The 25,852-nt window shown below is 35.8% G+C and overlaps 5 protein-coding genes across 8 annotated transcripts in view; 2 read left to right on the top strand and 3 right to left on the bottom strand.

The window, feature by feature from the left end:
- Window positions 1–3,717, top strand: part of LOC117604773 (uncharacterized) — a 29,539-nt gene extending 25,822 nt beyond the window's left edge. For both annotated transcript variants that reach the window (XM_034325223.2, XM_034325224.2), the window contains 2 exons: window positions 865–1,064; window positions 1,195–3,717. In XM_034325223.2, coding sequence (XP_034181114.2) covers window positions 865–1,064; window positions 1,195–1,270 — 276 coding nt within the window. In that variant the 3' untranslated portion in view covers window positions 1,271–3,717. The remainder of the gene's footprint in view (window positions 1–864; window positions 1,065–1,194) is intronic.
- Window positions 3,718–6,455: 2,738 nt separating this feature from the next.
- Naglu (N-acetyl-alpha-glucosaminidase) lies at window positions 6,456–10,637 on the bottom strand. Its single transcript, XM_034325136.2, has 14 exons — window positions 10,399–10,637; window positions 10,049–10,212; window positions 9,790–9,968; window positions 9,497–9,715; window positions 8,765–8,992; window positions 8,553–8,616; window positions 8,347–8,492; window positions 8,195–8,279; window positions 7,962–8,111; window positions 7,720–7,862; window positions 7,497–7,656; window positions 7,236–7,426; window positions 6,776–7,161; window positions 6,456–6,715 (listed from the first exon to the last, which is right to left on the bottom strand). The coding sequence occupies exons 1-14, from the start codon at window positions 10,466–10,468 to the stop codon at window positions 6,606–6,608; spliced, it is 2,295 nt and encodes a 764-aa protein (XP_034181027.2). The 5' UTR covers window positions 10,469–10,637; the 3' UTR covers window positions 6,456–6,605.
- A 186-nt stretch (window positions 10,638–10,823) lies between these two features.
- Window positions 10,824–14,708, bottom strand: LOC117604732 (mitochondrial amidoxime-reducing component 1). 2 transcript variants are annotated; one of them, XM_034325138.2, is made up of 7 exons: window positions 14,550–14,708; window positions 12,952–13,316; window positions 12,418–12,669; window positions 12,144–12,267; window positions 11,866–12,071; window positions 11,627–11,698; window positions 10,824–11,319 (listed from the first exon to the last, which is right to left on the bottom strand). In XM_034325138.2, exons 1-7 carry the CDS (start codon window positions 14,562–14,564, stop codon window positions 11,151–11,153), a joined length of 1,203 nt encoding a protein of 400 aa, XP_034181029.1. In that variant the 5' UTR covers window positions 14,565–14,708; the 3' UTR covers window positions 10,824–11,150. The 2 variants fall into 2 exon arrangements, with proteins under 2 accessions (XP_034181029.1, XP_034181030.1); XM_034325139.2 differs by lacking the exon at window positions 11,627–11,698 and having other exon boundaries at window positions 10,825–11,319.
- Window positions 14,709–15,233: 525 nt separating this feature from the next.
- Window positions 15,234–20,070, top strand: LOC117604728 (ubiquitin carboxyl-terminal hydrolase 8). 2 transcript variants are annotated; one of them, XM_034325133.2, is made up of 12 exons: window positions 15,234–15,381; window positions 15,444–15,784; window positions 15,923–16,284; window positions 16,361–17,240; window positions 17,323–17,492; window positions 17,557–17,695; window positions 17,770–17,916; window positions 18,727–18,963; window positions 19,030–19,134; window positions 19,195–19,401; window positions 19,469–19,815; window positions 19,879–20,070. In XM_034325133.2, exons 2-12 carry the CDS (start codon window positions 15,524–15,526, stop codon window positions 19,991–19,993), a joined length of 2,970 nt encoding a protein of 989 aa, XP_034181024.2. In that variant the 5' UTR covers window positions 15,234–15,381; window positions 15,444–15,523; the 3' UTR covers window positions 19,994–20,070. The 2 variants fall into 2 exon arrangements, with proteins under 2 accessions (XP_034181024.2, XP_034181026.2); XM_034325135.2 differs by lacking the exon at window positions 15,234–15,381 and having other exon boundaries at window positions 15,691–15,831.
- A 140-nt stretch (window positions 20,071–20,210) lies between these two features.
- Window positions 20,211–23,499, bottom strand: Pngl (N-glycanase Pngl). The gene is made up of 6 exons (XM_034325137.2): window positions 23,121–23,499; window positions 22,756–23,060; window positions 22,460–22,684; window positions 22,200–22,374; window positions 21,619–22,041; window positions 20,211–21,553 (listed from the first exon to the last, which is right to left on the bottom strand). Exons 1-6 carry the CDS (start codon window positions 23,340–23,342, stop codon window positions 20,981–20,983), a joined length of 1,923 nt encoding a protein of 640 aa, XP_034181028.2. The 5' UTR covers window positions 23,343–23,499; the 3' UTR covers window positions 20,211–20,980.
- Window positions 23,500–25,852: the final 2,353 nt, after the last annotated feature.

The raw sequence follows: 25,852 nt of genomic DNA, 5'->3' as shown, positions 1-25,852 counted from the left end.
TCCTTTCGTATCGTCAAAGTTTCAATAGTTACTTAGAATATAATTACAGTGTATGCGAAGGTGGTGCTTTACGTTCATGTAAGATTGTTCGCCTTTTACTACGAAGACGGTAAAAGGGGAATAAAGTGCAGTCAGCTATAAAAATCCACTTGATTCCTGATTCTTTGAATAGCTAACAGAATGTTCGTCGATTGAACAAACCTTTCCAACCGAAAATGAAGCGATAGAGGGTAGGAAATCCTGAGTTTGTTCGAAAATGAATAAACGTTTCAAGAAATCTCAATCTCCAAAAATGAATCTTAAACTTTTTAACACCTGGACGAAAATCATTTTGACTTTCGTCTAATTGGGTGATAAAGAAATATTCTTAATTTAAAAGTTTCACGACAAATACGATAGAGAGAATAATTGATAGCAGTATTATCACGGCATGGTTCCACGACCATTGAATTCCAATTGCGACCGATATTTGATCTCTCGTCCCGTCGAGCCTGAACAAGAGGTCAAGCCTCGGTCTCTCTGTTTATGACGCGGCCACCATCCTCTCTCGTAGACGATCTCATCGCGTGGAAAAGCTGCCTGACGCTCTCGCCACGGCGCCACGTCTCTGGCCTTATTATTTGATGAGCAGCCAGTCAATATCAGTCGGGTTCAAGGAAGGTTGACGGCTCCGTAAACACGGCAATAACTCTGTGGCTCGTGGAGTCATAAAGCTCGAACCATCATTTCCTCCTTTTTCTTTTTTTGTTTCTTTCATCCCTCATCCTTCATCTTCTTATCCCAAGGGTCGTGTGATTTTTGCCGGAATTCGTTGAGATTCGAATTAGAATAGTATGAGACAGCGGATGATTTTCTCGTCCCCAGAATCCTTTTCTGTCGAAGAAGAGCGGTAAAACAGCCTGCGTCGATACCCCGACTGATAGCATCGAATTATCCCCCTCGGGGAGGACGGACGAGAACGTGGCATCCAGAGAAAGGATCAGGAACTCGAAGACGGAACGATTTCACAGGACAGGCAGAAGCAATTCCGCTCCGGATTCTTATGACTGGCAAACAAACGGCAGGTAAACAATCTCGAGGCATTGATTTTTCCCGATTCGATTACGTCGATTGATGCAGTAACTGTAGGAACTCTGGGTTGTGTTAATAGTTAAAAGAGTCTTAGGAACAAATTTTTCTTTCAATCATTTCCAGACAAATATCCATAGACACTCCTCTACCACCGGTCACGGAGGCGTCCCATCAAGAAGCGGAAATCGAGAAACGGTGATACTATTGAGAAACTCGGATGAATACAGAAGGAACAACGAGCAACATGATTGCTCGACACGGTATGAGCCGAATTCATAATCGATGATCCGACCAGGTGTAATCAATTTTTGGAACGCTCGGGGAAAAAATCGTGGATCTGGAAATCAAGGCATTAACGAATTTTAATTTTAATTTATTCAGTTTCAATTTCGTACAAGAATTTTTATAAAAGGTGCACAAATTTTCGCGAATGTTCGAAACTACCGAATGATAATCGTCGTTAAATCACACACGCGGAATAATTTTTCATGCTGGTGTCGTGCGATAATTACCATGTCGTGTTTCTAACTGACATGCGATCTGATTGCGCGCCTCGCTGTTGAAAATTCGACTTTGTACGCGTCGCCAGCTATTTCCACGATTCCCGGGACTCGAAGGTAACGAATTTTACAGAAGTTTTTGGAATGTCAGCGGAGGTTTTCGAGTGATATCGTTTCGGTGAAACGAGAAACAGCTGTAAAAAGTAACTTAATGTATATTCTGAAGATGGTTTAGATAGGATAAAGACACTTTCGATCGTGCTAGTTAATCCTTTTACACTTTATTTTTCGAGAAGACTTCAATTTCCATGAAGTTTGTTCGAAAAATAAAATTTAGAAATAATTGACAGGGCATTCGAAAGTCGACTGGAATTACCGGTACGGCATTTTACTTACGAATTTTAGCGTAAATTAGCGATAATTAGAGATCGAAAGATCGTAGATGTATTTTATATGCACTTTAGCGAGTATTTGGTGAAATAAAAGAGGCTAGAGAAGACAAAGCCTGTTGAGACAACGACGTCGTTTGCAGAAAAATATTTATCGATTCTTTCTCGATCATTCTGTGATGCGATCAAACCAACAATTTCATACTTTTACATTAAACAATGATATTTCGTGGGTTTCGCGTGTCCACGTTCTGTAAATTTTTATTTATCAATCGTTCCAACCTTTATCGTAAAAATCCAAACCGATTTCAATTTGTATAGAAATTAAAAGTTCACTGTTTCAGTTTACTTTTTTCCAAAAGGAAGCTCTCACGTGATTACGCGTTGCTTTTGATTCAATTTACGTTGAATGAAACCGTATCGAATTTACGCGAAGTAGTTTTATTTTAAAATATTGAAAACATCAAAGGGTTCTTCGAACGACAACAAAATTGCAATATAAAATCAAAAACTTGACGCTTTGAGAATTCCACCCCCTGACAACTCTATATAAAAATTGTCTGTCCTAATTTCCAATTGTAACGATAAAGGTTTAAGTGATTCCTTTTCAAGAAATTCTGTTTAATTTTCAAGCAACTTAAACTTAATTTCATATACGGTTTTTAAGTGGTCCAGAAAGTGGTTCGTCAAAGACGATCACCGAATTTAGATGATTATCGTACCGTATAAATTTTCAAGACGGTAATGTATACAACTTAAAATATATTAACGTCCCACGAAATTCGAGCAGTTAATTTCAAGGGAAGTTTACCGTCGCGTTTCAAGTAACAAGCTCGTCTTAAATTCGCTTCGCCATCTGTAGAATTGTTTGAACAAAGGAAGCTTTGTTTGAGCTAAAGGAACAGCGGAAACGAAGCCAGTTGTTGATGTTAAGACTCAGGGAAAATACAGCTTGTAACAACTCGGAAAATTTCGAATCTAAATGTTTCGAGTAATCGAAAATTTCAAGGAGACCAGAAATTTTCTATTTCCTTTCAATCGAGTGATCGCCTTTATCGAACCGCGCGAAAACGAAGCCGCCGACGAAATCGAGTGGCGTGTACATAAAAGTAGCATGTAATAAATATATAAAAGTTTTAATTATTGGTAGATTTGTTCAGTGCGAAGCACGCGACCAAGCGAACGCAAACCAAAGTTAAGATTCGTGATTTCGTTGGACCTTAATTTATATCCGGGGACCATAAGCGCGTATTGAATTTAACCGATTTTCGTCGAACCTCGCGACCGGATACGTTCGACGATCATATCACGTCCTGACCTCACGAATTCCTTTGGAACTGCACAGAATTACGGGTCCTTACAGGAAACAGAATTTTAAAAAAAAGCGGACATCCGATTTCAAAGGTATTAATGAATGTTTATTATCGACTATCGATCGGTAATTGTAAGAATACTTTTCTGAAAATCCACAGATTCTCTATCGATGGGTGATCTTTGAATTTTTCTCCAACCTCAGTTGATTATTTTTACTTCTTGCATTTGTAATTAATTAGCAAATTCTTCGTGTAAAAGTGCAAAGGTGTTAAAAGAAGTGCCTTTAATGTTTAATATTAAAATTCGTTCAGATTCCAAGAATTTCCCTAATTTAATTCTCATTTAATTGGCAAAGTACATGATTGCCTATTGATAGATTATCTGCGTTTGATCGTTACGGGTATGTATGTTATAAAAAAGACTAGAATCTTACATTTACGATATTTCTGAAGGTACATAATATTATTCCTTTCGAAATGACATAAAAATCAATTTTCAGACACTATATCTATAATCCTTCTATATTGCTGTCTTTCTATATTGCTTTCTATGTATCGAAGCGTAAGCTTTTCTCGAATACTTTAACAAGTTTTACTATCAGCTATCTAATAGTAACGTTTCTTCTCTAAAAAATAAAAATTTCTTCTCTATTCTTAAAATCTCTGAGTATTCTAAGTACTTTTTCGAATTTTAACACATAAAAAACTAACTGTATTTTTGAAATTTATGATGCTCAAAATGTTCGTAATATAATCTAAGGAATATGTGCAAACTTTTTCCTAATCTCCAAAAAAAAAATATATATATTACGTATCTCCAGAAGTACTCTTTACAGACTAAAGTTGTGTACAAGGGTATTCGAAGTATTAAGTCATTCCAAATGTAAATTTTATCCAATGTTATTTAATTATAAATTTAACAATATATTTTAATAGGAAAATTCAAAATTGTGTCTGACAGACAAATAGGGCGAAAATTATAATAAGACGTAGGTGAATTTATGGATTGACTTAATGTGATAAATCATTTATGTACACAATTAATAATGCACCATTAATAGTAATAGGTGTATCCTCACGTTACGGAATGCTCTTACGAAATGCACAAGATATTTTGTACCTCGTACTAGATATGCACCCTTTTCTTAATCTACTAACAATCAGACGAATTATGGATAAGTTGATGGGACTTTCGATTGATACACTTGTTGAAATTCGTTCAAATTCAATAAATAAAAATAAGGGGGGCACAAGGAAGGTAATAAAATCTTGATAATCTGGGTCTTTTGAAATGTTAAGTAGGGTAATTGAGCTAAGGAAGGCAACAATTGAATTCAAAATGTAAGATGGGAATGGAATTTGGACTCCAAATTTTCCACTCAAACGATAGATTGTCCGAGATTGATCAATCGAGGGTCCATTATTGAATGATTAATAAAGAAGAGATCGTCGAAGCGTGATTGTTAAGAGGTCGTTGACTGGATTAGACGACCAAAAAGTATGATCCTAATCAAACTCGAACTGTCGAGTCCATCTTTCGAATCGTAAATTCATTTTCTCGACAATCAAATAAATAGACAAAATTTCCTTTATTATTTTCACTTCGAATAAAAGGCAGTCGAATGAGGTTCCGTTTAATCCTCTATACTGCCAATATTCTTCGACCAGTGAAGACGAACTTTGATAAGGAGCAAAATACTTTCTTGCCCGATATTTCATTAATTATACTTTGAACACGAACAGTGTAATGTAATTCCTCTACTTCATTTTTTTATAAATTGTAGGAATAATTTTTGACTTCTTCTCCCTTCGTCCTCTTGTTGTTTCCATTCTTGTAATTTTATTCGACGGTTGTAGAGTGTCCTTTTATCAATAATAATGATCTTTACAAAGTAACTCGTGCATGCGTGTCAATTATTATCCTGCTGGAATATTTGAATCTCATATTTTCAAAATAGCGCCATATCGGAAGTGTGGCTGAACCACTACTCACAAAATAATAATACACACATTCAAAACAGGAAGATGCATTTAGTACTTATAAAGTTTAATTCAAATAAATAATTTATAATAATTTCGCTTAAGGTATGGATGAATCAAATTTTATACAATTTTTTTCTTGAAATACAAGTGGTGCCATCTTTTGGTACTGTTTGACACTTTCTAGATACCGACCTGACATCATCTTGGGGTTCTAAGGACCCCGAAGCACCGACAATTCTGCATACCAAAATGCTATCGTCTCGGGGTTCTAAGAACCCCGAAGCACCGGCGATTCTGCGTATCAAAATGTAATCGTCTCGGGGTTCTAAGAACCCCGAAGCACCGACGATTCTGCGTATCAAAATGTAATCGTCTCGGGGTTCTAAGAACCCCGAAGCACCGACGATTCTGCGTACCAAAATGTAATCGTCTCGGGGTTCTAAGAACCCCGAAGCACCGACGATTCTACGTACCAGTTATATCCTCTCGGGGTACTGAAGACCCCGAAGCACCTATGATTCTGCATACCAAAATTATATCCTCTCGGGGTTCTAAGGACCCCGAAGCACCTATGATTCTGCATACTGAAATTATATCCTCTCGGGGTTCTAAGGACCCCGAAGCACCGACGGTTCTGCATACCAAAATTATTTCCTCTCGGGGTTCCAAGGACCCCGAAGCGCCAATGAATCTCCATACCAAAATTATATCCTCTCGGGGTTCCAAGGACCCCGAAGCGCCAATGAATCTGCATACCAAAATTATGTCCTCTCGGGGTACTGAAGACCCCGAAGCACCTATGATTCTGCATACCGAAATTATATCTTCTCGGGGTTCTAAGGACCCCGAAGCACCAACGGTTCTGCATACCAAAATTATATCCTCTCGGGGTACTGAAGACCCCGAAGCACCTATGATTCTGCATACCAAAATGATATCCTCTCGGGGTTCTAAGGACCCCGAAGCGCCAATGAATCTGCATACCAAAATTATATTCACTCGGGGTACTAAGGACCCCGAAGCACCGACAGTTCTGCATACCAAAATTATATCTTGGGGTTCTAAGGACCCCCACCGGGGGTTTCCACCGTTTCTCTATAGATGGCGCTAAGATCGAATTTTAAAAATATTTAATTTATGGCGATCTTTTTAAAATACAAGTTTGTCAAACGTTTATTTTGATAGTTCTTTATTTTCTTAAATATAATAATTCAATGAAAATTACACTTTTTTCTTAATTACATAATGTTTGAGCATTTTTGTAAACGTTTAAAATTATTTGTAATCGACGTGACTAGTAGAATGATCTCAAATTAACTAGAGTCAATTATAATTCCTAATAGCAATCCTTATACGCTTTCCCATTCTCTTCTTCTATTCATTGTTAACGTTTTGCTGTCTTTGTACGATGTTTTATACCATTTGGACAGAAGTTTCGTTGCTATATCAACACAGTCACCTGCAGCAAACAGATGTCTGAAATATCGAAACTTTATCAAAAGATAATTAAAAACAATACCTATCTCATCCGTTGGATAAAGTTTAGTGGAAAGAGTGAATGGCTTCTCGACTTCTTGAAATATTCGCTCGTTGATTCTTGTGGTATTCAACGTCGTCCCTTTAGTCAGAACGTTCTCAAGACTATCGAGGAAAATGGTCCAACGTCGTTTGAAGTAATCCGCAGCAATTCCGGACCATTGTTTATTCGCATAGTCTCTTATTTCTCCTCCTGGTCCCCATAATGTAATCTGGTTTCTTGCATTGTACTCGTAGAGACGTAGTTCCTCGTCGTTGCCAGCCAGACTTTTGGCTGATTCTATCCATCTACCCAACAGGAAGTTCTTCCCAGATGCTAGTATTAATTCTAAATCGTCGAATAATTCCAAGAGCGTATCAGCATGGTATCTATCCAATTAGAATAAAAAATTTGCAATGAATTCGTGTTTAAGTTTAAATTTAAAATAGAACATAGAACTTACTTGAACCCAGTGACGTTCTTCTTGTTAAACGAATCAACCAAAGCAGGGTAGATTTCGTCTGCTTTTAATTGAAGGGCTTGTCTGGTTAAATCAACCACATCGTGTCGATACAGGGTGCTATTTCTTCTTCCATGCCTTGCTTGAAGAAATACGTACCACGTGTTGTAGAATGTCTCACGTTTGTACCACGTCTACAATCATATTTCTGTATAAATAATTAAAAATCTTTCGCAAACTCCGCACCAAAAGCTTTTCACTTACCCAAGGTGAGAGATTTAAGCTTGGTCGTTGACTAATTACATATTTCCCTCGAATTTTTTGGTAACCATTATAATTATACACGGTCTTTCCTAAATTCTTCCATGCTATCACAGCATACTCGTTCCAAACACCGTATCTTCTACTAGCATAGTTCTCGAACCTGGGAATTATATATACATTGATTTATTTTTATCATAAAAGATTTAGAAATATTTTATTTTACCAGTTGTCTAAATTGACCGGTTTCCGACGATAAGCCATCTCATTCATCAATTCGTAGATAACATAATTTTGATTGATACCCTCTGGCGTTAAACCTGTTCCAATCATTGTACTGTTCTTCATGCTTCTTCCTTCGAAGACTCGCTACGAAAGGGGTAATTTTAATTTAACAAAGTTCACGATTACCAGAAGTGATTTAAATGGTTCCCCAGAAATCAGCTTAGAATTAATAAATCAACTCACGAGATTAATAATTTGAGCTGATCCAAACATTCCAAGAGTGCCACCAAAGTTGTGCAACATGCACCAAATGAATGGCTGCCCATAATACGATTTCAATCTAGTGTACTGCGGAAATTGTTCGGACTGAAGGTCCAACACTATCAATCTTCCCTAGAAGAAGAAGAAGAATAACGTTTCAACAAAGAAATTTCAAAAGAAGAAATAATTTGGAATTGTTCTATCCTGTTTCTCACCACCGGTACTGAAGTTAAGAAAGCTTCGACCCTAGGTTCTGTCCAGAACAATAAATCGTGGAAGAACAACCAGCCTTGCATCAGCCTTTAATAATAATAATATATCAGAGAATTATTAGACGAAAGAATTAAATAAAAAATTCAAGTATTACCATATCGCGTTTGGATCAACGCTGTTCATAGCCGCGAAAATCGAGTGTCCAACATTTTTTAAGAACTTCAGTTCACTGGTGTACGGTTCGTTTTCATTGAAAGTATCGCAATTGTACACATGATCGGTACCAAACTCCTCGATGTACTACAAAATACGAATCGCAAAAGTAAATACATTATTTCCAAATTTGAAAATTTCACTTACAGTTTTCAGAAACTGTTGTCCAATTTGTTGAAACAGTGGATCTGTGGGTGTCAGAAGATAAGGGCTGCAACAAAATTAAACTTTCCAACATTGTGCTTATTTTTGGGTCAATATATATCTTATATACTTCATCTTCAGGAGTTTGCTAAACAGCAAGATTATCATATCCTGATAACTTATCTTACTAGAAACAATTGATTGATACTGCTCACCAACAATATTTATCTGAAAATTGATTCCAAGATGAAAGTTTGGTGACATTCGCTTTGGGGAACAATCTGGGAAATGCTCTGGGCACGTGTCCTGCGAATGCAGGTAGAACAGGTGTCATTCCTAGGCTCCTCATCCTTTGAAGGATTTGATGTTGCAGGCGAATCGATTGTTCGTGCCAAGTAGGGGTTAATGGACCGCCAAAACCACGAATATTGCCCATTCTAGACCTACAGAAATTTATTTTATAATTTCACTTTGAAATTTCATCGTGTAACGAATGATGAGAGATTCTAGGGTTCCCTAAAGTTCTGTAGCGTTTCTTAGAGTTTGCTAGGGTTCCCTAGGATTGCCTATAATTCCATTAAAGATTCTATCATTATCCTATATCTTAACAAAAAGATATTAAATTACAGCCAAACCTGTTATCATATCTTCAACAGAATCTAAACTTCCTATCATCAAATTTATTGAACTTTAACTCTAAGATTCGATATCGCAAAGAAAATTAATAATGTGACTACCCTGTGTATTTACCCATAAAGAAATATTTTCCATTGAGATGCAATGTCTGATACACGCAAGAACAAGTGTCTTATCATCAAGTGAAAAAGATAAATATTCCTAAGCCTATCAGCAACAAATTAACATGTATGTGCATGGTGTAATACATAAAATCTTGATTTCAATATTTGCCGTTCGAAATACCGTCGAAGCAGAGAGATCTCTATTACCAAGGCAAAAACGCAGGTCCTCCAAAGTGATCGTTAATCTCGTCTCGAGTGAAATTCAATTGGAGGTATACTCTCTCCCAGATAGCCTCTTGTCCATTAAAAGCAAGAGCCAAATTGATTCCATTAAGGGCCATCCAGTCGATGTTCCTTTCCCAATCGTCCCATTTCCACCATGCAGAACTGTACCCAAGGGTGCACACGTTCTGATAGTACCTGAACCTGTACAGATCAAACTTCAAGTAAACGAAGAAATAAATTGAAAAAAATGTAAGAGAGAAATGATTTTTTTCTACCTGTCATTCGATGTGACATTTACGTTAACGTTTGGCAGAGTGTTTGGGAGATTTAGTTGGTTGCCCTCCCATGATACATGGACGTTGCAGTAGCGTTTCAAATAGTAATGCAAACCCCAAGTCACAGCCACACCGGAAGTACCAACAATCTCAATTTGCTCGAGGGAATTTTTTCTTATCTGAAAGACGAATTTAAGATTTTATAGAGATGTGAAAAAATGAGAGATCAGTAAAGTGGGACGTTTCTTATGCATGTTACCACAAAGGTATCTTTTCCAATGGGTCCACAGTTAGGATCTACACTCATCGCGAACAGTCGTGCCCGTTCGATGCCCAGAAGCCTTTCAGCGACACCCTTAGCCGCTTCAGCCTGCACTTCCGGTAAAATCCGGGGTTTCACGTGGCCCAGAGTAGCCTGAAAAGCTGTGCAAGTTTTCACCTTTTTTTCTTAATGATTTTCTTTATAATTACAATGTGCCAGAAATCATTCTGAATATAAAAATGGAGAGAAAAGTTTTTCTAACAGAAATTTCTGAAGATCACCCTTCACAATGGACGTACCTCTTTAAGCAAAGCAAGAAAAAGATTTTAAATAGAATTTCCTCTTACCATCCTGACAGGATACATCGACGAGCCAGAAAGTCGTAACGATAGAAGCTAACAATGAATGGAACAGCATCGTGAGTGAACGTAACGCGTCTCAAAGAATGAAACGACTGAAAGAGACGAGGATCGTGAACGTATTATGTGCTCCCTACTCTTTACCCATTTCTTCTTATCTAATCCGGCCTCTGACCACTCTGTGTCAGTTTACGATGCAATTGTGTTTCCAACGAGATCGTCATTTGCTCCAGAGTCCTCTTTCACGATCGTATATCTGAAAGCAAAACTTGGAGGAGAAATCAAGAACGAAACAGGTTGCGTTTATTAAAATTTCTAAGTGGCAAATAGCGAAAAAGAATAAAAGTAAGTAAGGAACAAGAAGTTAGGATAAAGAAATGAGAAGAAAATTATTTAACAACATATTTGTAACAATTGGAACTTTATTTGATGTAACAATTCTTTTACGTGTCTATAGGGTGTCTTGAAGTATTAGAAGATTATTGGAAGTTTCTTTAAGAATAACTTTTCGTTGTATAGTTTTTAGACACCCAGTGTATATTATAAAGCTTTCTGTCAGCAATAATTCATCATAAAAATCGTATATCGTATTGTCTTCCTTTTAGGAACTATTCACAAATTGTTCCTCTGAAGGTACTATTTCTTATTATATACTTGCAAAAATTCAACAATTTTAATTGATCTACTTTCATAAAAAGAAAGGCCTTTGGAAGCGAGTAACTGTTCGTACTTTTTAACTTCTATTTCGTTTCACGATGATTCGATTCGATCGATGATTTATTAGGAATGTGAACGAAAACATCATCGTCGATCTTCACTTTTCCAGGGACGTATAATCCACAGTAGATTCCCATCTTGGGTGCTGTTCCTTCCAAAGCAAGGCGTTTTGGATCTGTTAATTGCCTAAATCTAAAATTCATAAAATAGAAAAATTAAGTAACAACCAAGCACAGAAAACTGGATCGACATCACATAGCATAGAAGCAACAGATTTTTCGTTTTAATAACTAACAATTATTTAAAGCCTGTTTTAAAATCTTAAGCTTCGATAAATAAAAAAATGATAAACGTAACGATGAAAGAAGGTTAATGATAAATTATGTAAATTAGACTATAGTAGGGTAGTTTCGCGATCAAGGTTTCCCAGGAAAAATGGAGATACCCCACCCCGTTTCTGTAAAAAATGCAATAAAAAAAAAGATAAAAAAAACCGTACGTTTTTAAAGTCTTCAATGGCTCTTCGTCGTCCATTACTCCATTATCTGGATTCACAAGCACAAACTTACACCTGGATCAGACAGGACGTTTACAGATACAGTGCTTGACATCAATGATTATTTCGTAATTAACAAGTAGATGAGTTTGCTGATTTATACAAAGCGCAGGAATATCGATTCTTTTAACTATAACATCACACTTTGCCACATCGCTGTCTCTCAAAATGTTCTACTATACCGTGTACATGGTTTGACGTTTCTAACAACAGCTCGTTCGCCGATTTTTATCCATTCCCAATCGTCTTCCGAGAATGCTTCCTTCGTGTAGAGTAAAATATTTGGACGGAATTGTAACGCCGGCACTGGTGTCTCTAATTTCTCATTCAACTTGTCCACGGATTGCACGGTCATCAACATGTAACTCGCCAGGTCGCAGAACAACCCCTACAGGATAATTGTTCCTTTCTTAATTAATAAAGAAACAAATTTGAATTTTGGTTTAAGAAATGTAGTTACAGTATCCTCGTTTCTGATCGTTTGGTACACCTCGGTGTACTTTTTCCAGGGCTCTTTGAATAGGTCCCTTTTGTCCATCATCGTGTACCCTAAACGGAGACCTGAATTCGTTCCGGTTAAAAACCTGGAAAGAATCGTTTCGATTATTTTTAATATACTTTGTTATATTTTATTTTGCCATTAGTCCTTCTCTCGTTATATCTACTATACTCTTTGCCAGACCTATCTCTTCCTAGATATTAGTTATCGGAAAAATAAGCAAAGGTTTGCAAACCTTGATATCCATTCAGCAGGTTCTTGGCCACAATCGATACATTTTACCGGCTCGCCCCACCACATTTTGCATTGAACGGCTTCGATACTGTTCTCCAAAGACTTTGGCACGGTGAACATCACCCTGGGCATCCCTAACGCTTCTAATTTCACCCTCGATTCATCCACAGCTGATAGACTGACGAGAATCAATGTAGGATATTGTCTGCCAGTTTGAAAACGACCCGTCTCCTCGTTGTACACTAGAAACATTCTGATGAACAGTGAAAGATTCGCCTTTTAAATTCCATTGGTTAATTATGTTTTATTTAGGGTAGAAAAGGACCTGCAAATTATAATAATGTAGAAGGTCGAAAAGAAAAATTATTTAACTCAAACAAGTGTGAATCACTGGTGTGTATGCTGGTGATAATTAAAAGATAATGAATGAGAGATAAAATTTCAATGGAACAACGGTACACGTGAAACAGAAGATATCAAGTTTTGAAATTGTTTTAACATTAAATATACGCGAAGCAGGGGGTGAAATAATTACCTGTCCCGAAGGGTGAACCCCTGATTTTCCACGGAAATTCCGTATTCCGTGAAATTGCATTCCCTCAATTCTTTTCCACGCCCAGATTTCAATGGATATATATACAGTTCTCTAACTTGACCCACTTTTACCCAATTAGGATCGGGTAGTTCGGAAATCGTGTCATCCTCCGTCTGTTCCTCTTCTTCCGGTTCATCGTTCGCGTCGTTTCCGTGACTGATAGTTCCGTTAACGATATCCGCTTTCTCTTTTTCGTCTTTCTTCGGTTGTTTCTCTTTTTCCGATGAATTTTTCCTCACGTTCCAGACGAACGCCACGAATACGATCGCGAAACTGCATGTTACGATTATCGTCGAGCGCCAATCCTGAGGATCACCCGATTTTTCATTGAAAAATGTATCGTCAGGTGTAAATTATTTATTAGTAAGTTAGTAAGAATGAACGGTAGGCGTTTAATTAAATTAAAATATGAATTGCTAATTTGTTGTGACGTTATCTCGTATCTTTTGTAATAGAGATTAGATAAGCCGTGATTATTAGCTACTATATTTTTAGCACTTTAACAAGTGACATAATTTTGCTAACTTAAAATAAATACTTTATACTCTTAGAAATATTTTTAATTTAATTACTTTTCGTTTAACTTTATTGATATAGTATTCACCTGCAACTTTATACCATTTTTCTTTTAACTCTTTCGTGACATTCGAAATAAAGGTAGCAAATATTTTGATTTTGTTAACTTGTTATCTGAGAAGCTTAGCTTCCGAACACGTGACACCACAATAGAGTATTGTGCCATTGTTTCTTAATCGAATTCCCCGGTAGAGGCTTAAGTTAAATTATTTATATTTCGTTCCTGTTTTCAATAGTCCAAAGAGCACGAATGCTTTAAAATATAGCATTTATTTAAATTTATCTGGATAACCAGTAATGCTTGTCAATTTGTTATCGAAGTTCAAAGAAAATTGACAGAGGTATAATTTAAAAATTTTGATTATTCACGGATCAGATTTTTAATGTGAATTCTTTAATCTTCGCCCTGATTGCACAAATTTTATTATATCATCTATCAGCACGCTATCACTCGACGATTTATCAATATCAAGGTGCAACTTCAAATACCCCTAATTCGACTTTTAATTCACTCTTCTAAACACGTTTCGAAAAATTGGAAAATTCCACGAATACACACCCACGCGTGTCTTTCGAAGTTTTTTTTGTCACATTAAGATACTTAACGATCTCTCCCTCCAACCACTATCCATTACCCTCCTCAAGTTTATTACTTAACATTATACATTTAGAATATAATATCACTTGTTTTATTGAATTTTAGAAATTTCCAAAAATCTTTAAAAGGAATCAATCAGCAATTAAAGTAATTTGACATATATAGTACTAGCGCAATTATAATTGACAGAGAATCATCCAAAATCATCTAAATTGGAATTTGAAATACAACTATGTTTTTAGTGAATGTCATTAAAAATTTCAAGCATCAAAGTTTAAATACTATTCTATGGATGATTTTTGACCAAAATGCGGCAAAATGAAGCGATTAATAAGTTAGAATAAGATAGAAAATAAAATCCTACCGAATGTGCTTGCATAATCCTCGCGCACCTGCAGAACGATGATCTTGACCGATGCGCGGCTTAGTCGGTTCAGCCGTGTCCCTCTCTCATTTCCGACTGGCGATCAACGGTGCCAGAGGTAGGGCAAAAATGGCCGTGTAGATTAAAACTTGAACCATAGGAATCGCTAGAGAGGAGAGTAAAGGACAGATAGCTATGAATCCCGTGGGTCATTTATGACCGATGCTACGTAGGTTACACCGCACGAAGTGCATAAGTCGTATTAGCATATATACTTCTCCATATATGCTGGTGCGATGTTATCAAAGGCTTCATTATGAAACCTTCATCTGTTCTAATGCATACAAATTGCAAAATTAAATATTTTTTAAAGATCAATGGTCGGTAAAATGATCAGAATTCGATGCCTGCGTCATCTGTTCAGAAACGATGGAAACTACACAACAACTTACCAATCGATTTTTCAAAATAGGGGTTGTCAATTTTTTTAATAATATTTAAATATGTCTTGTCCCGATTTTGAATAATTTCTAAAAAAAATGGAATCTGTGGACTGGTAAAACAGGCACGATTATCATACTGGTTGTAATCTCATCTGGGGGTGTCTGAGACCCCCTAAATCATGACCCCTCGAAAACAAAGGCATGTCCAGTTTTCTACTATCTGTAGTCAATGAAAGCGGTAGAACATCGCTTCAACCTGAAAATTTCATTAATTAAATGTGTTTATAAAAACCTGACGTTTCTGTTAATTGTTAAAAATGTTACTTTGAGGTGCTGCTTACACATTATTCTGAATAATAGCAACGGAATAACATTTTTGTATCAAAATCGTACGTATTTATGATTTTGAGTATGATTCAAGGCAGTAAATGACTTCTCTCTTATTTTGGAGGTTGAAACAGAATACAAAGAGAACAGTGTTCAGTACACTAAACCCATTTACTGAAAAACCATTGCAGCATTGTGATAAACATGTCTGACAGAGGATCTTTACGTTACACAAGCATAAAAGATTTGTTGCTAAAGGCTGCGATCAATTTCAAAGACAAGAGGCCATCTGATATTTTCAAAAGGTTGCCTGAAATGTATAATTTAGCAGAAACTGCAAGGATACAGGGGGATAAGGAAAACCAGTTCATCATGTTAAAGAGATGGCTAAATTGCATAGAATGGTTGAAAAGTACACAGGAATATAAAGATGGCAAAACATTCTCCTTATCTAATATGCATCAGGTGGGAAGTGGCGTATGCTTTATTAAACTTATCATTCACAGATAAAGGTATTCTAAATGTGAAGTTTTGAGGTGTTACTTTAAAGCTGATACTCAATACTTCGCGTGAACAAATAAAACATATCGATGTTTCTTGTAGATCAATGAGGCAAGGAAAATACTTAAAGACTTGTATGAAAAATTAAGTGCAAGGTATAAACAGATAAAACAGAAATCAGAAAAAAGTAGCAGTGTAGAAAAAATGGACATAGACAATGAAACAGGAATTGATTCTCCTATGCCTACAGTTGATGGTCCTTTAAAATTACCTGAAACACCAACCAGAGATCCATTGGTTGGTGATAATGAAGAGATTATAAACTGTGATCAGTTGTTTCAATTAATGCATAAAGATGATGGTAGATATTTAATCATTGATATCAGATCCAAGTCTCAATATGAAGTTTCTAGGATAATGTCTGATAAATCTGTTAACATTCCAAACACTATAATTAAACCTGGGTAGGTAAAATGCATAGGAAATAATGTTTTATCATTCCGTTTGTCCAAATATAATTATCTAGAATTTTTATTTCAGTGCGTTAACGTCGCATTTCGAAGATTATATTCATAAAGATAAAAAATCTTTAAATTTATTTAGACACAGAGGAGCTCAGTATGTTGATGTTATAATTCTACTTGATTGGAATACATCAAGTAAGACACTGACATCGGATAATCATTTAAACATACTAAGAAAAATTTTAGAAGATTGGGATCCTGGTATAAAGTATAAGAAGATTACAATCTTGAACGGTGGCTATGCAGAATGGTTGACGCGTTATCCAGCGTTCACGACAAACCCAAATGTAACAGAGCCTGCATCAAGTAACGTTCCAGACGAGATATTAGATAATATAGAATACCCTGAATGGATACATTTGGACGAAGAAGAAAATATTAAAATGCGCGATAGCAAAACAAATCCAAAAGTTGCGAATAAAGATAATGTTACATATAAAAGTAACGTATCAAACGAAGAAATTTGGGACGAACATATGGATGCAGAGGGCGATAACGTTTCTATGCAGTCTAACAACTTTACGAATTCCACTGTTGATGTAGACAAAATTCCTAAAAGTAATCCAATTTTGAGACAGCATGATAATAATTCATTAAAACTGCAACACAGAAGATCGTTAAGTATTACGAAAAAGACTGATGTATCTGCAAAACCGACTGTGGACAGAAGCAATAAACCAGTTTCTTTAAACACGAGCACGTTGGAATCGAAAGTAGTGTTGAAATTAATGAGACGATTGAAGGAACTCGCTAAAAGCAAGCAAGTGTTGGAAGAAGAAATTTTAGAAGAGGAACGTGCTTTGTGTATGCAAGATGGTACCAAACACAAAAGTTTAAACGAAGAAGAATATATTCGCGATAATTTAAAGACTCTTCAGTTGAAATTGAAAGAGAAGGTGAGAAATATTGATCACTAATTTATCTTTGTATCGAGTGTACCACGCTAGAAACTGAAACAGCTTTCATTTGATCCAATAGCAAAATGAATATAAAAAACTGGAAGATGATCTTACGAAGTATAACGTATTAGCGGATCCGATCAAATTGAATTTTACAGAAGAAAATGAACAGGACAAGCTTAAGCTTAGTCTTGCTGTATTTAAACATCGTACGAGAGATATATCCGCGGAGCGGTCGAAAATACGCGAGTAAGTTTCAAGTATAACATCAAGATTAAATGATTATTTATAATGATATCGGTTAATTTTTCAGGAAAGCTTCAAAAATTAATTACAAAGACTTATCATCGAAAGAAAATGAAAGTAATACTCACAAGGAACCCTTGAAAATGAATAATAATTCATCAATAGGTGGTTTGGAACGATCGTATTCCAGTCCAAATTTATTACAGGTATGTAAATTTACTATTATAAAAATATATTACAAAGGATATCGTACTTCAAAGATATTATTTTCATCAAATAGTTAATAGATCGCAAAGCACCACAGATAGACAGAAGTTCGAAGCCACAACCATCCCCGTATCAAAGTGGAACTTATACCGATAATAAACTGTCTCATCTCAGTTGGGCGAATCGCGAAGAAAGAATGACACCTGTTCATGGAAGTGTCGTAAGTGTCATTGTGCTGGTAATTCTTAATAACATAAGCAATCACTGACATCCACGTGCTTGCAATCGCAATCCACGTGAATGAATGAAAGTAACACCTATCAAATGCCCAGTAATCAACAATTGAAATACCTAATTAATCTAACGTATTATACCTATGTTTAATATATAAATGTTAAAAATCAAGAAAAGCTAAAAGAAAAACTAAAGACGCATTATTTATCAATCCTGCGTAGCGGGTACATATAGGAAGAAAGAAACATATTGTACCTATATGGCTTCTCAATCCAATTTATCCGAACCTTTCCGGAACAATGCATCGCGATATATGCATCAGTATTTATCCGACTATCGTCACTAAATGTTGTCAATGTACGCTGTTACTTCGCGTAACTTTTTAATTAGAAGCTGGTGAAAAAGAAAAATCAATATCGAATTCGTGAATACGTTTATGTTTATTATATTATAGAATGTTGAATGATACTCAACCTGTGGATAATGTATCCTTAAAACACGTGGATGGACGCGAATCTCCTATTTTATGATTAAATAAGTTGTGAACAAATGATGGTTAACTTGTCCAGAAAATTTGGGCCAAATTTTAAAGTTTACTATTTTAAAAAGGTAATCTGCGAGCATAGGGAAGAGACAGCATTTTTTGTAAGCTTCATTGCATAAAAAGAAATTAATGTTACTCCGAATATAATATGTTCAGTGATCAACTAATGCACTCAATGTATGATATTTAAAAGTATTTGATCTTATACAGTGAAAGTACATGAAGTATTCAGTGTTTTTATTTCAATTACAGCATCCAGGTATTACAGGATTAAAGAACTTGGGAAACTCGTGTTACATGAACAGTATTATACAATGTTTAAGTAATACCACGCATCTAGCCAATTATTTAATGGATAATTTGTACGTCGACGATCTTAATACAAATAACGATAACACCACCCAGGGTCAGGTTGTTGAAGAGGTAGCTCAAGTGATCAAAGCTCTTTGGAGAGGACAATATAAGAGCATATCTCCGCTTGACCTCAAGGTAAATTATTTTATGCAAATGAATTTTTCTTTTGACGATGTCGTTCTTAATTAAACTCTGAATTAGATCGTCGTGGGACAGTACAAATTACAATTTGAAAGTTACGAGCAACAAGATTCTCACGAGTTCCTTACGTTCCTTTTGGACTGGATGCACAATGATCTGAAGAAGGTAAAATTTCATATACTTTTAATCACTAGATTGAGTTTCTAATTTTCATTTTATATCTAGAACTCTAAGATACCATCCGAAATGACGGTTGCCGAAAAAGCGTGGGACAAAGCCATGGAATCAAAAAGATCCATCATATCCGATTTATTCTTTGGACAGCTAAAATCAACCATTACGTGTAGCTTTTGCAAGCAAAGCAGTACTACTTATGAAACTTTTAATAGTTTGACTACATCGTTACCTCATGCTAACCGGTGTACATTAAACGTAAACTTCCATTTGCAATTTATTATTACAAATAGTTATTCAATTCACTGATTGATTTGATTTATAGGACTGTATTTTGAAATTTGTAAGCGGGCAAAAGGTAGTTGGATGGAAATGCCCGAAATGTCAGACGTCTCGAGAAGCAACGAAGAAATTCGATTTCGTTAAATTAGCGCCTATCATAGTAATACATTTAAATCGTTTCGCTGAAAGCGGTGGGTGGCTCGAGAAAAGAAGCACAGCTGTCGATTTTCCTCTTACGGGCTTCAATTTAAAACCGTATTTGGTGGCGGACAGCAACACCATTTCGAATATGCGTAATTACAGTTACAGTCTCTATGCAATGTCGAATCATTATGGAACCATGGAAGGTGGTCATTACACGGCTTTCTGTAAAAATGCTGCTCAAAACAAGTAAGTAAATAATATTTTCTATTTTGAACATATATTAACACCATTAATGTATTGTTCATTCAGATGGTACAAATACGATGACCAAACAGTTACAGAAGTTACAATGAATCATGTACGGTCTCAGAATACCAGTGCCTATTTGTTATTTTATACATCATTTTCCAGCAATATTATTTAGTATTAATTGAATGGGTCATTGAACATGACTGGGACGAAAATTCATTACTTAAATAGTCGTTAATGTTCTGTAACAATGTAGATATTAAATATTTTTTGTATGTACGGAATATATTATTATATGCGACGTACGCATAAAACTATGACGGTATTAAGAGACTTCATTGGTGCTGGGATATACGCTAAAGATATGTAAATACATAAACATTAGGCCGGGATAGTGTTTCGGTACTTTTATTGAAAAATATATTGCACGGTAGATGAGAGATTTATTTCAACAAATGCATTGCAAAAATATATCTAGCTCACGCTGCATTCTGCAAGGTATAGATTTCAGTAACAATGTTCCATTCTGTATCTTTATACGTTGTGATATATAATATTTTTCTGTTATTTATGCATTTTTGCGTACGAACGCGATAAATTTTCTCTAATGCTACTTCTTTATCAACTCGTATGTCACTATTTTTGCTGATTCGTATTATCGTATAACTTGGGATTTTTCAAGTTACCTCAAGGAAAAGCACACTGATATTTTATCGTTAGTATTTTGCAACTTTGCAACTTGAATATTCTGTATTAAATGCAACACAACGACATATTATATAAACGTATTATAAACTAAAGAAAAACGAATAATTTCATTAGAAAATATTGATGCTTTCGAAATCAATGTTAAACAACCGCGTAACGTTATTCGGACTCGAATGCCTTTATAAAGTGCCATCACTAGTCTGTTTATTTTGTACACGAAATAAACATTTTCAAAGTTGTCAAGTCACAAAGACTTGTCTTTATTTGCAACTAAATACATCATTCTTCTTTTGAGGAGAAACAATTTCAAATGTGAAATATTTTTATTTATTTTGTATTCTTCATAGGAGAATCATAATTATTCAGGTCCATGTTATTAATATATACTGCTATTATAATGTGTATAAGGAAAGTTCTCGAATTAAATACCATTTCTAATAAATTGATTTTATGATTACCGATTTTCCAATTGAATGTCAATTAACAGAGATGGTTCTCCTTCGCTTTTTAAACTTTGCCGAAAAAGTTGTGCATGTTGCCATGCGGAATCACCTTGACCACCGGAAACTTTCGCCCTAATAATCAGTTTTATCGATCCCTTCAACTCTTCTGTATAATAGTTGGTACAATCATTGATAGGAAATATAGTTGATTTAGTTTGGTCCGTTTTATCAAAAAACCCTTCTATTTCCCAGGATATACTAGCCTCATGAAATACTGTTACTAAAGCTTTTAAACTAACGGTCTTAATGCATAAATTTTGATTCAATACTACTAAATTCCACTCTACTTTGCCACAACCAGTTCCTGGAGAACGAGCTAAATATACCATTTTCCAATCGTGTTCTAATTTACGGAATATTCCACCTTGTGTTTCGTAGACCCCATGCTGCCAACCAGATATATTTTCTATTACTTCACAATCATTATTTATTACCCTGTATTCATCTTGAACGACAAAATAGCATAAGTGGAATGTATCGCCGTACTTTGAAACATCCCAAGAATAATTAGCCGTCACGTTTGCCTGAAAGATGCGGTAAATATTACCATGTCTTAATTAAACCAAATATTTAATTTCTAATTTCATACTTGGGAAATCTCTCCTCGTGCTAATTTCCACTCGTAAGAACCAGTGGATCGTCCTTGATAATTATTATCATCGTCATCAGAATTTTGTCCTTTGGGCACATGTAACAATTCCACGAGTTCCATGAGCCTTCGTTTTATTACGTACTGTTTACGAGAAGGACTATAATTGTGAGAAGATTGACGATATTTATTTAACGATTCAATGAATTCTAGTAATTTAGTTTCAGAACAGAGTTTTCTTCTTTTCAATACACCTGGTAGATCGCGTGTATAACGCCAAGTAACATCTTGTATCTCATCTTTTGAAAATGCGATAACATATGTTAATTTCTTTTTCCAACCTTTTTCATACATCAATGGCCGATCCATGACGTCCTCGCATGGATCTACGTGAATCCATCGTTTTTCACGCATGGACCACACCTAAAATATCAACATCCTATTGTCAATATAATTTTTTTCATGGGTGTAGTCATTGATGAGTATCAGGACGACGAAAATTTCTGCATTAAGAATTTGTTTATCATTGAGTACCTTTCAATATATTTTTCATTAATATAAGGGCAGTGGTCATTACACACCTCTGTCCAAACGTGATCTGTTTCATCATGTACAAATCTTGCATCGTATCCTAATGCTCTACAGAATAGTGTGAATACATTAGCCCATTCTCCGCAACGTCCGCGTCGTGAAATTAACAATGGTTCTGGATCACAATAGCGCGGAAATTTAACCATCGTTCCACAATTAGGACATCTAAAGTAATATTCATTATGCTTGTTATTATTTAAGTAATAATAATCATATCAAATTAATTGAATGTCGGAATATATTGAATTACTTTTGTATTTCTATCCGCGAACATCTAGGATCATGAGACTCTACTACCATCTCATATTTACATTCTGAGGAACATGTAGAACACTTTAGACCTTCCACCCATGAAAAAAATTCATATTTGAACCAATGCAAAAGTTCCATTAGAAACAACTCTTTTACATCCTCTATGTCATCTTCAGTGTATTCCTTTTTGGTAGTCTTTTCCTTTTCAGTTAATTTCATATGCCTACAAGAGAAGAGATTCAATGTATGAAATACATTATCAACTATAGCATTGCATCTGTAAAGAGTTATTACTTTTGTAGTTCCCTCATCCTTTTCATTGTTGCAAGTTCAAGCTCTGCAAATGGTATTATTTTTCTTGCCTTTTCCTGAAGTCTCTCATCTTCGTATCTCAGAACACTTTTAGAACGTACTATGATCCCTGTTAAAAATTCTTTCTCTCTTTTACTACATGTTTGAGGTAACAAATCATAGGCTGCAGATTTATCAGTATGGACTTTTGAAGAATTTGCTTTGATCGCATTTTTGGCAAGCAGACTTTCCAGAGCTTGCAGCTTTGTTAGAGGTACTTCTTGCGGTAAGGAGAGACAGTCAGTGGCCTTTAAAATAAAAATTTATATAGCCAAGTTCTTTGTCATTAATCACCCTAGTACAATTACCTCAACAAAACCAATATCAAACAGACATTCCATAGCACCAGTGGCAGGAAGTAATTTCTGTATAACTAAAGGATCGTCGAGCAACACCTTTCTATATTGTTTGTCATTTGGATGTGACAAAATATTTTGACAGATAGTTAACAATGCACCCTCGGCATCGTTTCGTATCTGGTCCTCGTTTTCTTTCAACAGTTCCAAGCATTGTTGTAAACTCTTATCCATAATTAAACTGCGTGAAATATTAACAATGACACGTGTAAATTCACATGAAACGTTAACTCATCGAGCGTGCTGCTTTTGCGTACACTGTTTGTTAGCAAGAGAATGTCTAGCATACAATGAACAAATGCTACTAATGAATATTCTAAGAATCTATACCTTCCAGCGATAAGGTAAGTAGATGCTACGCAATCAAATGATGCATTTTCTTATCGCATCCTACTATATCTATTGGGGTTGGTATTACAGATTCGATGCCATTTATTAGGTTTCAACGACTTGTTAGTAGATGGAGCTAGTAGTGCTACTTTGTGGCGGTATCATTTCAAAAGGGTTATTACTTTATTATCAACAAAAGCAGAAAATGAAAGGAAGCTTTTTCTCGCTGGTGCTTAATCAATTATCATTTTCTTTTTTAAATTACAAGCTTGGGTACTTAGAATGATATATTTTGAAGATATCGCTACTTTTTCTAAGGGTGGAACTTTTACATTTGAAAGAAGAATACTACTTTTATTAAATAATAAATAGTGTAATTCGCAAAAATTCGCTTTCAAAGAAATATGAAATCAGAAAAGAAAGGTATACTTTTCCCCCTGTGTTAATGGCAAAGATAAAGCTGTAGATTAGAAACACAATTTCCGAATAGATCCTTCCGCGTTTCCCTTTAGCGGCCGCATTATGGCCTGATTTTCTACAACATTACTTTCTTTCAAACTCCGGACAATCAGTCGAAAGTGGAGCATCCTTTTGTTCCATTTTTTGATTATGTACAGCTGCCAGCATCGCGTTCTTAAGATGGCCAACTTTCGTCGAACGAATACATTCATTCACGTCTCTGTAAACTTGGAATTTTCCTGGATCCATTCGTGGATCGACGCTGTTTTAATTCGACCCCTTTACTTCAACGATCTCTTTAAGAACGTACAAACGAAGATCAAACTATACTATACGTTTCAAATATCCAAGAAGATTATTCCTTTCATTTTCTTTTAAAATGCCGGATAAAGAGTTTTAATCATGGAAGTACATCAAATTACACGTTAAACAATGAGATATCGCTTTGGCAGGCCGTTTTTCCGCGCGGGGAATTTCTCGGTGAAATGATGAAATTGAATGTGCATGGGAATAAATTACCGAGTTCACGCGGAAATAAACTTGATGGACAAATACGATGTCCGAGCGTCGACGGGCGCAGATGTTTGCGCTCGTACAATTTTGCTGATTCCGCGAAACTTTCGCGAGATATTTACTTTTCGTTGCGACGCGACGCTGATAATTGAATGGGACGACGAGACTATTTAATGCGAGCGAAAACTGTTTTGCCATCCGTTTGAAAATGTTCAGTAGCGAGTTTTGATTAGCCACCGCGAAACATGGAAATTTTATCCTGTAAAAGTAGCACCAGTAGAATTCTTTTGATTCCTTAACAAGGGCTCTTCTGATCTCCTTAATTGCGCGAAAGGTGTTGAGAAAGATTTTTCTTTTTTTTTTCTCTCTCTTTTCCGTTGAACATAAATTCGATCCAGTCGACGGAATGGTTATCGATCAGAAGCGATTACGAGCTCTCAAGGTAACCGCGAAACTTCCGTTGCTACGATCGTTAAATACGGCAAATGAAATAATGGAGGAAGTTTTACAGGGTATAGAGTTCAGGAACAATATCGCTTTTAGAAGGCAATATTTCAACAGCTCGTAAAGTTCCTCTGACGTATCGTTAATCGGTTCCCGTTTCGAGCGAGCGTTTTTATTGAAAAACCAGCCGGCTACCTTCTAAATAACGTTTATAAACGTTCTGCGAATTCACCGTGTGCGTGAACTTTTTATATTTCTATTCATCAACTCCGTTTAGAAACGGTTGATTAAAATTTCAAAAAAAAGAATTCCAATCTATATTGAAAACGTTGTATATCTATACTGAAATGAAATATAATTGGGAAATTCGACTAACTGTCAAAAAGAAAGCTTTTGATTTTCTAAAGTGCGAACGGAAATGAATTCTTTTCAATGACAATAGAATTAATTGAAAATTTTTTTAATTCACGGTGGTGCTTAATAATTCCCGGCGTTCGTTTACGCGATTTCTGGCGCAAGAAGAAGAAAAAAAGAAGGAAAGATGGTGTAGCAAGAGAAAAAGGTATGAAAGAGAGAGACTCCTCTCCGTGGCGCATAATAATCCGCTCCCATCCGTGGCCCCAACAATGAAGATCGATAATTCGAAAGGGTCGAGTAGCCATGCCGTTGAAAAAGATTCGCGAAGCTAACGGAAATCTCGCAGCCAACCAGCAAAGAACACATCGAGACGGTGTGCGGTCGTATTTCAAAGGATTTCACGACAATTCCGTTCTTCGCGAGAGCTTTGTTATCGCCTCGCCTTCTCTGCGGGTACCTGTTCGCTTTCGTACCGTTTCTTCCGTCAGATATTCTAGGTCAACGCTGGCCAAACTGAACTTTTCACCTTGGAATTTGATCAATCGACTAGAAATGTCGAAAGTTTCGCGAAGAAACTATCG

The sequence above is a fragment of the Osmia lignaria genome, chromosome 5, assembly GCF_051020975.1.
Source record: "Osmia lignaria lignaria isolate PbOS001 chromosome 5, iyOsmLign1, whole genome shotgun sequence".
NCBI classification, from domain to species: Eukaryota; Metazoa; Arthropoda; class Insecta; order Hymenoptera; family Megachilidae; genus Osmia; species Osmia lignaria.
The sequence above is the reverse complement of the archived record's forward strand: the minus strand, read 5'-3'. Positions and strand labels throughout refer to the sequence as shown.

Coding starts and splice junctions, on each gene's coding strand:
- Pngl (XM_034325137.2), bottom strand. CDS start 23,342: ATGGATAAGAGTTTACAACAATGCTTGGAACTGTTGAAAGAAAACGAG. Junction 23,061..23,120: donor TTGATATTGGTTTTGTTGAG/GTAATTGTACTA, acceptor TTTATTTTAAAG/GCCACTGACTGTCTCTCCTT. Junction 21,554..21,618: donor CACGAGGAGAGATTTCCCAA/GTATGAAATTAG, acceptor CGCATCTTTCAG/GCAAACGTGACGGCTAATTA.
- LOC117604732 (XM_034325138.2), bottom strand. Junction 12,670..12,951: donor GGGTTCACCCTTCGGGACAG/GTAATTATTTCA, acceptor ACTGTTCATCAG/AATGTTTCTAGTGTACAACG. Junction 11,699..11,865: donor AACGTCAAACCATGTACACG/GTATAGTAGAAC, acceptor TGTCTGATCCAG/GTGTAAGTTTGTGCTTGTGA.
- Naglu (XM_034325136.2), bottom strand. CDS start 10,468: ATGCTGTTCCATTCATTGTTAGCTTCTATCGTTACGACTTTCTGGCTC. Junction 8,617..8,764: donor TTTTCAGATAAATATTGTTG/GTGAGCAGTATC, acceptor ATTTTGTTGCAG/CCCTTATCTTCTGACACCCA. Junction 7,427..7,496: donor GCTTAAATCTCTCACCTTGG/GTAAGTGAAAAG, acceptor ATATGATTGTAG/ACGTGGTACAAACGTGAGAC.
- LOC117604728 (XM_034325133.2), top strand. CDS start 15,524: ATGTCTGACAGAGGATCTTTACGTTACACAAGCATAAAAGATTTGTTG. Junction 17,241..17,322: donor AGTTGAAATTGAAAGAGAAG/GTGAGAAATATT, acceptor TTGATCCAATAG/CAAAATGAATATAAAAAACT. Junction 17,493..17,556: donor GAGCGGTCGAAAATACGCGA/GTAAGTTTCAAG, acceptor TTAATTTTTCAG/GAAAGCTTCAAAAATTAATT.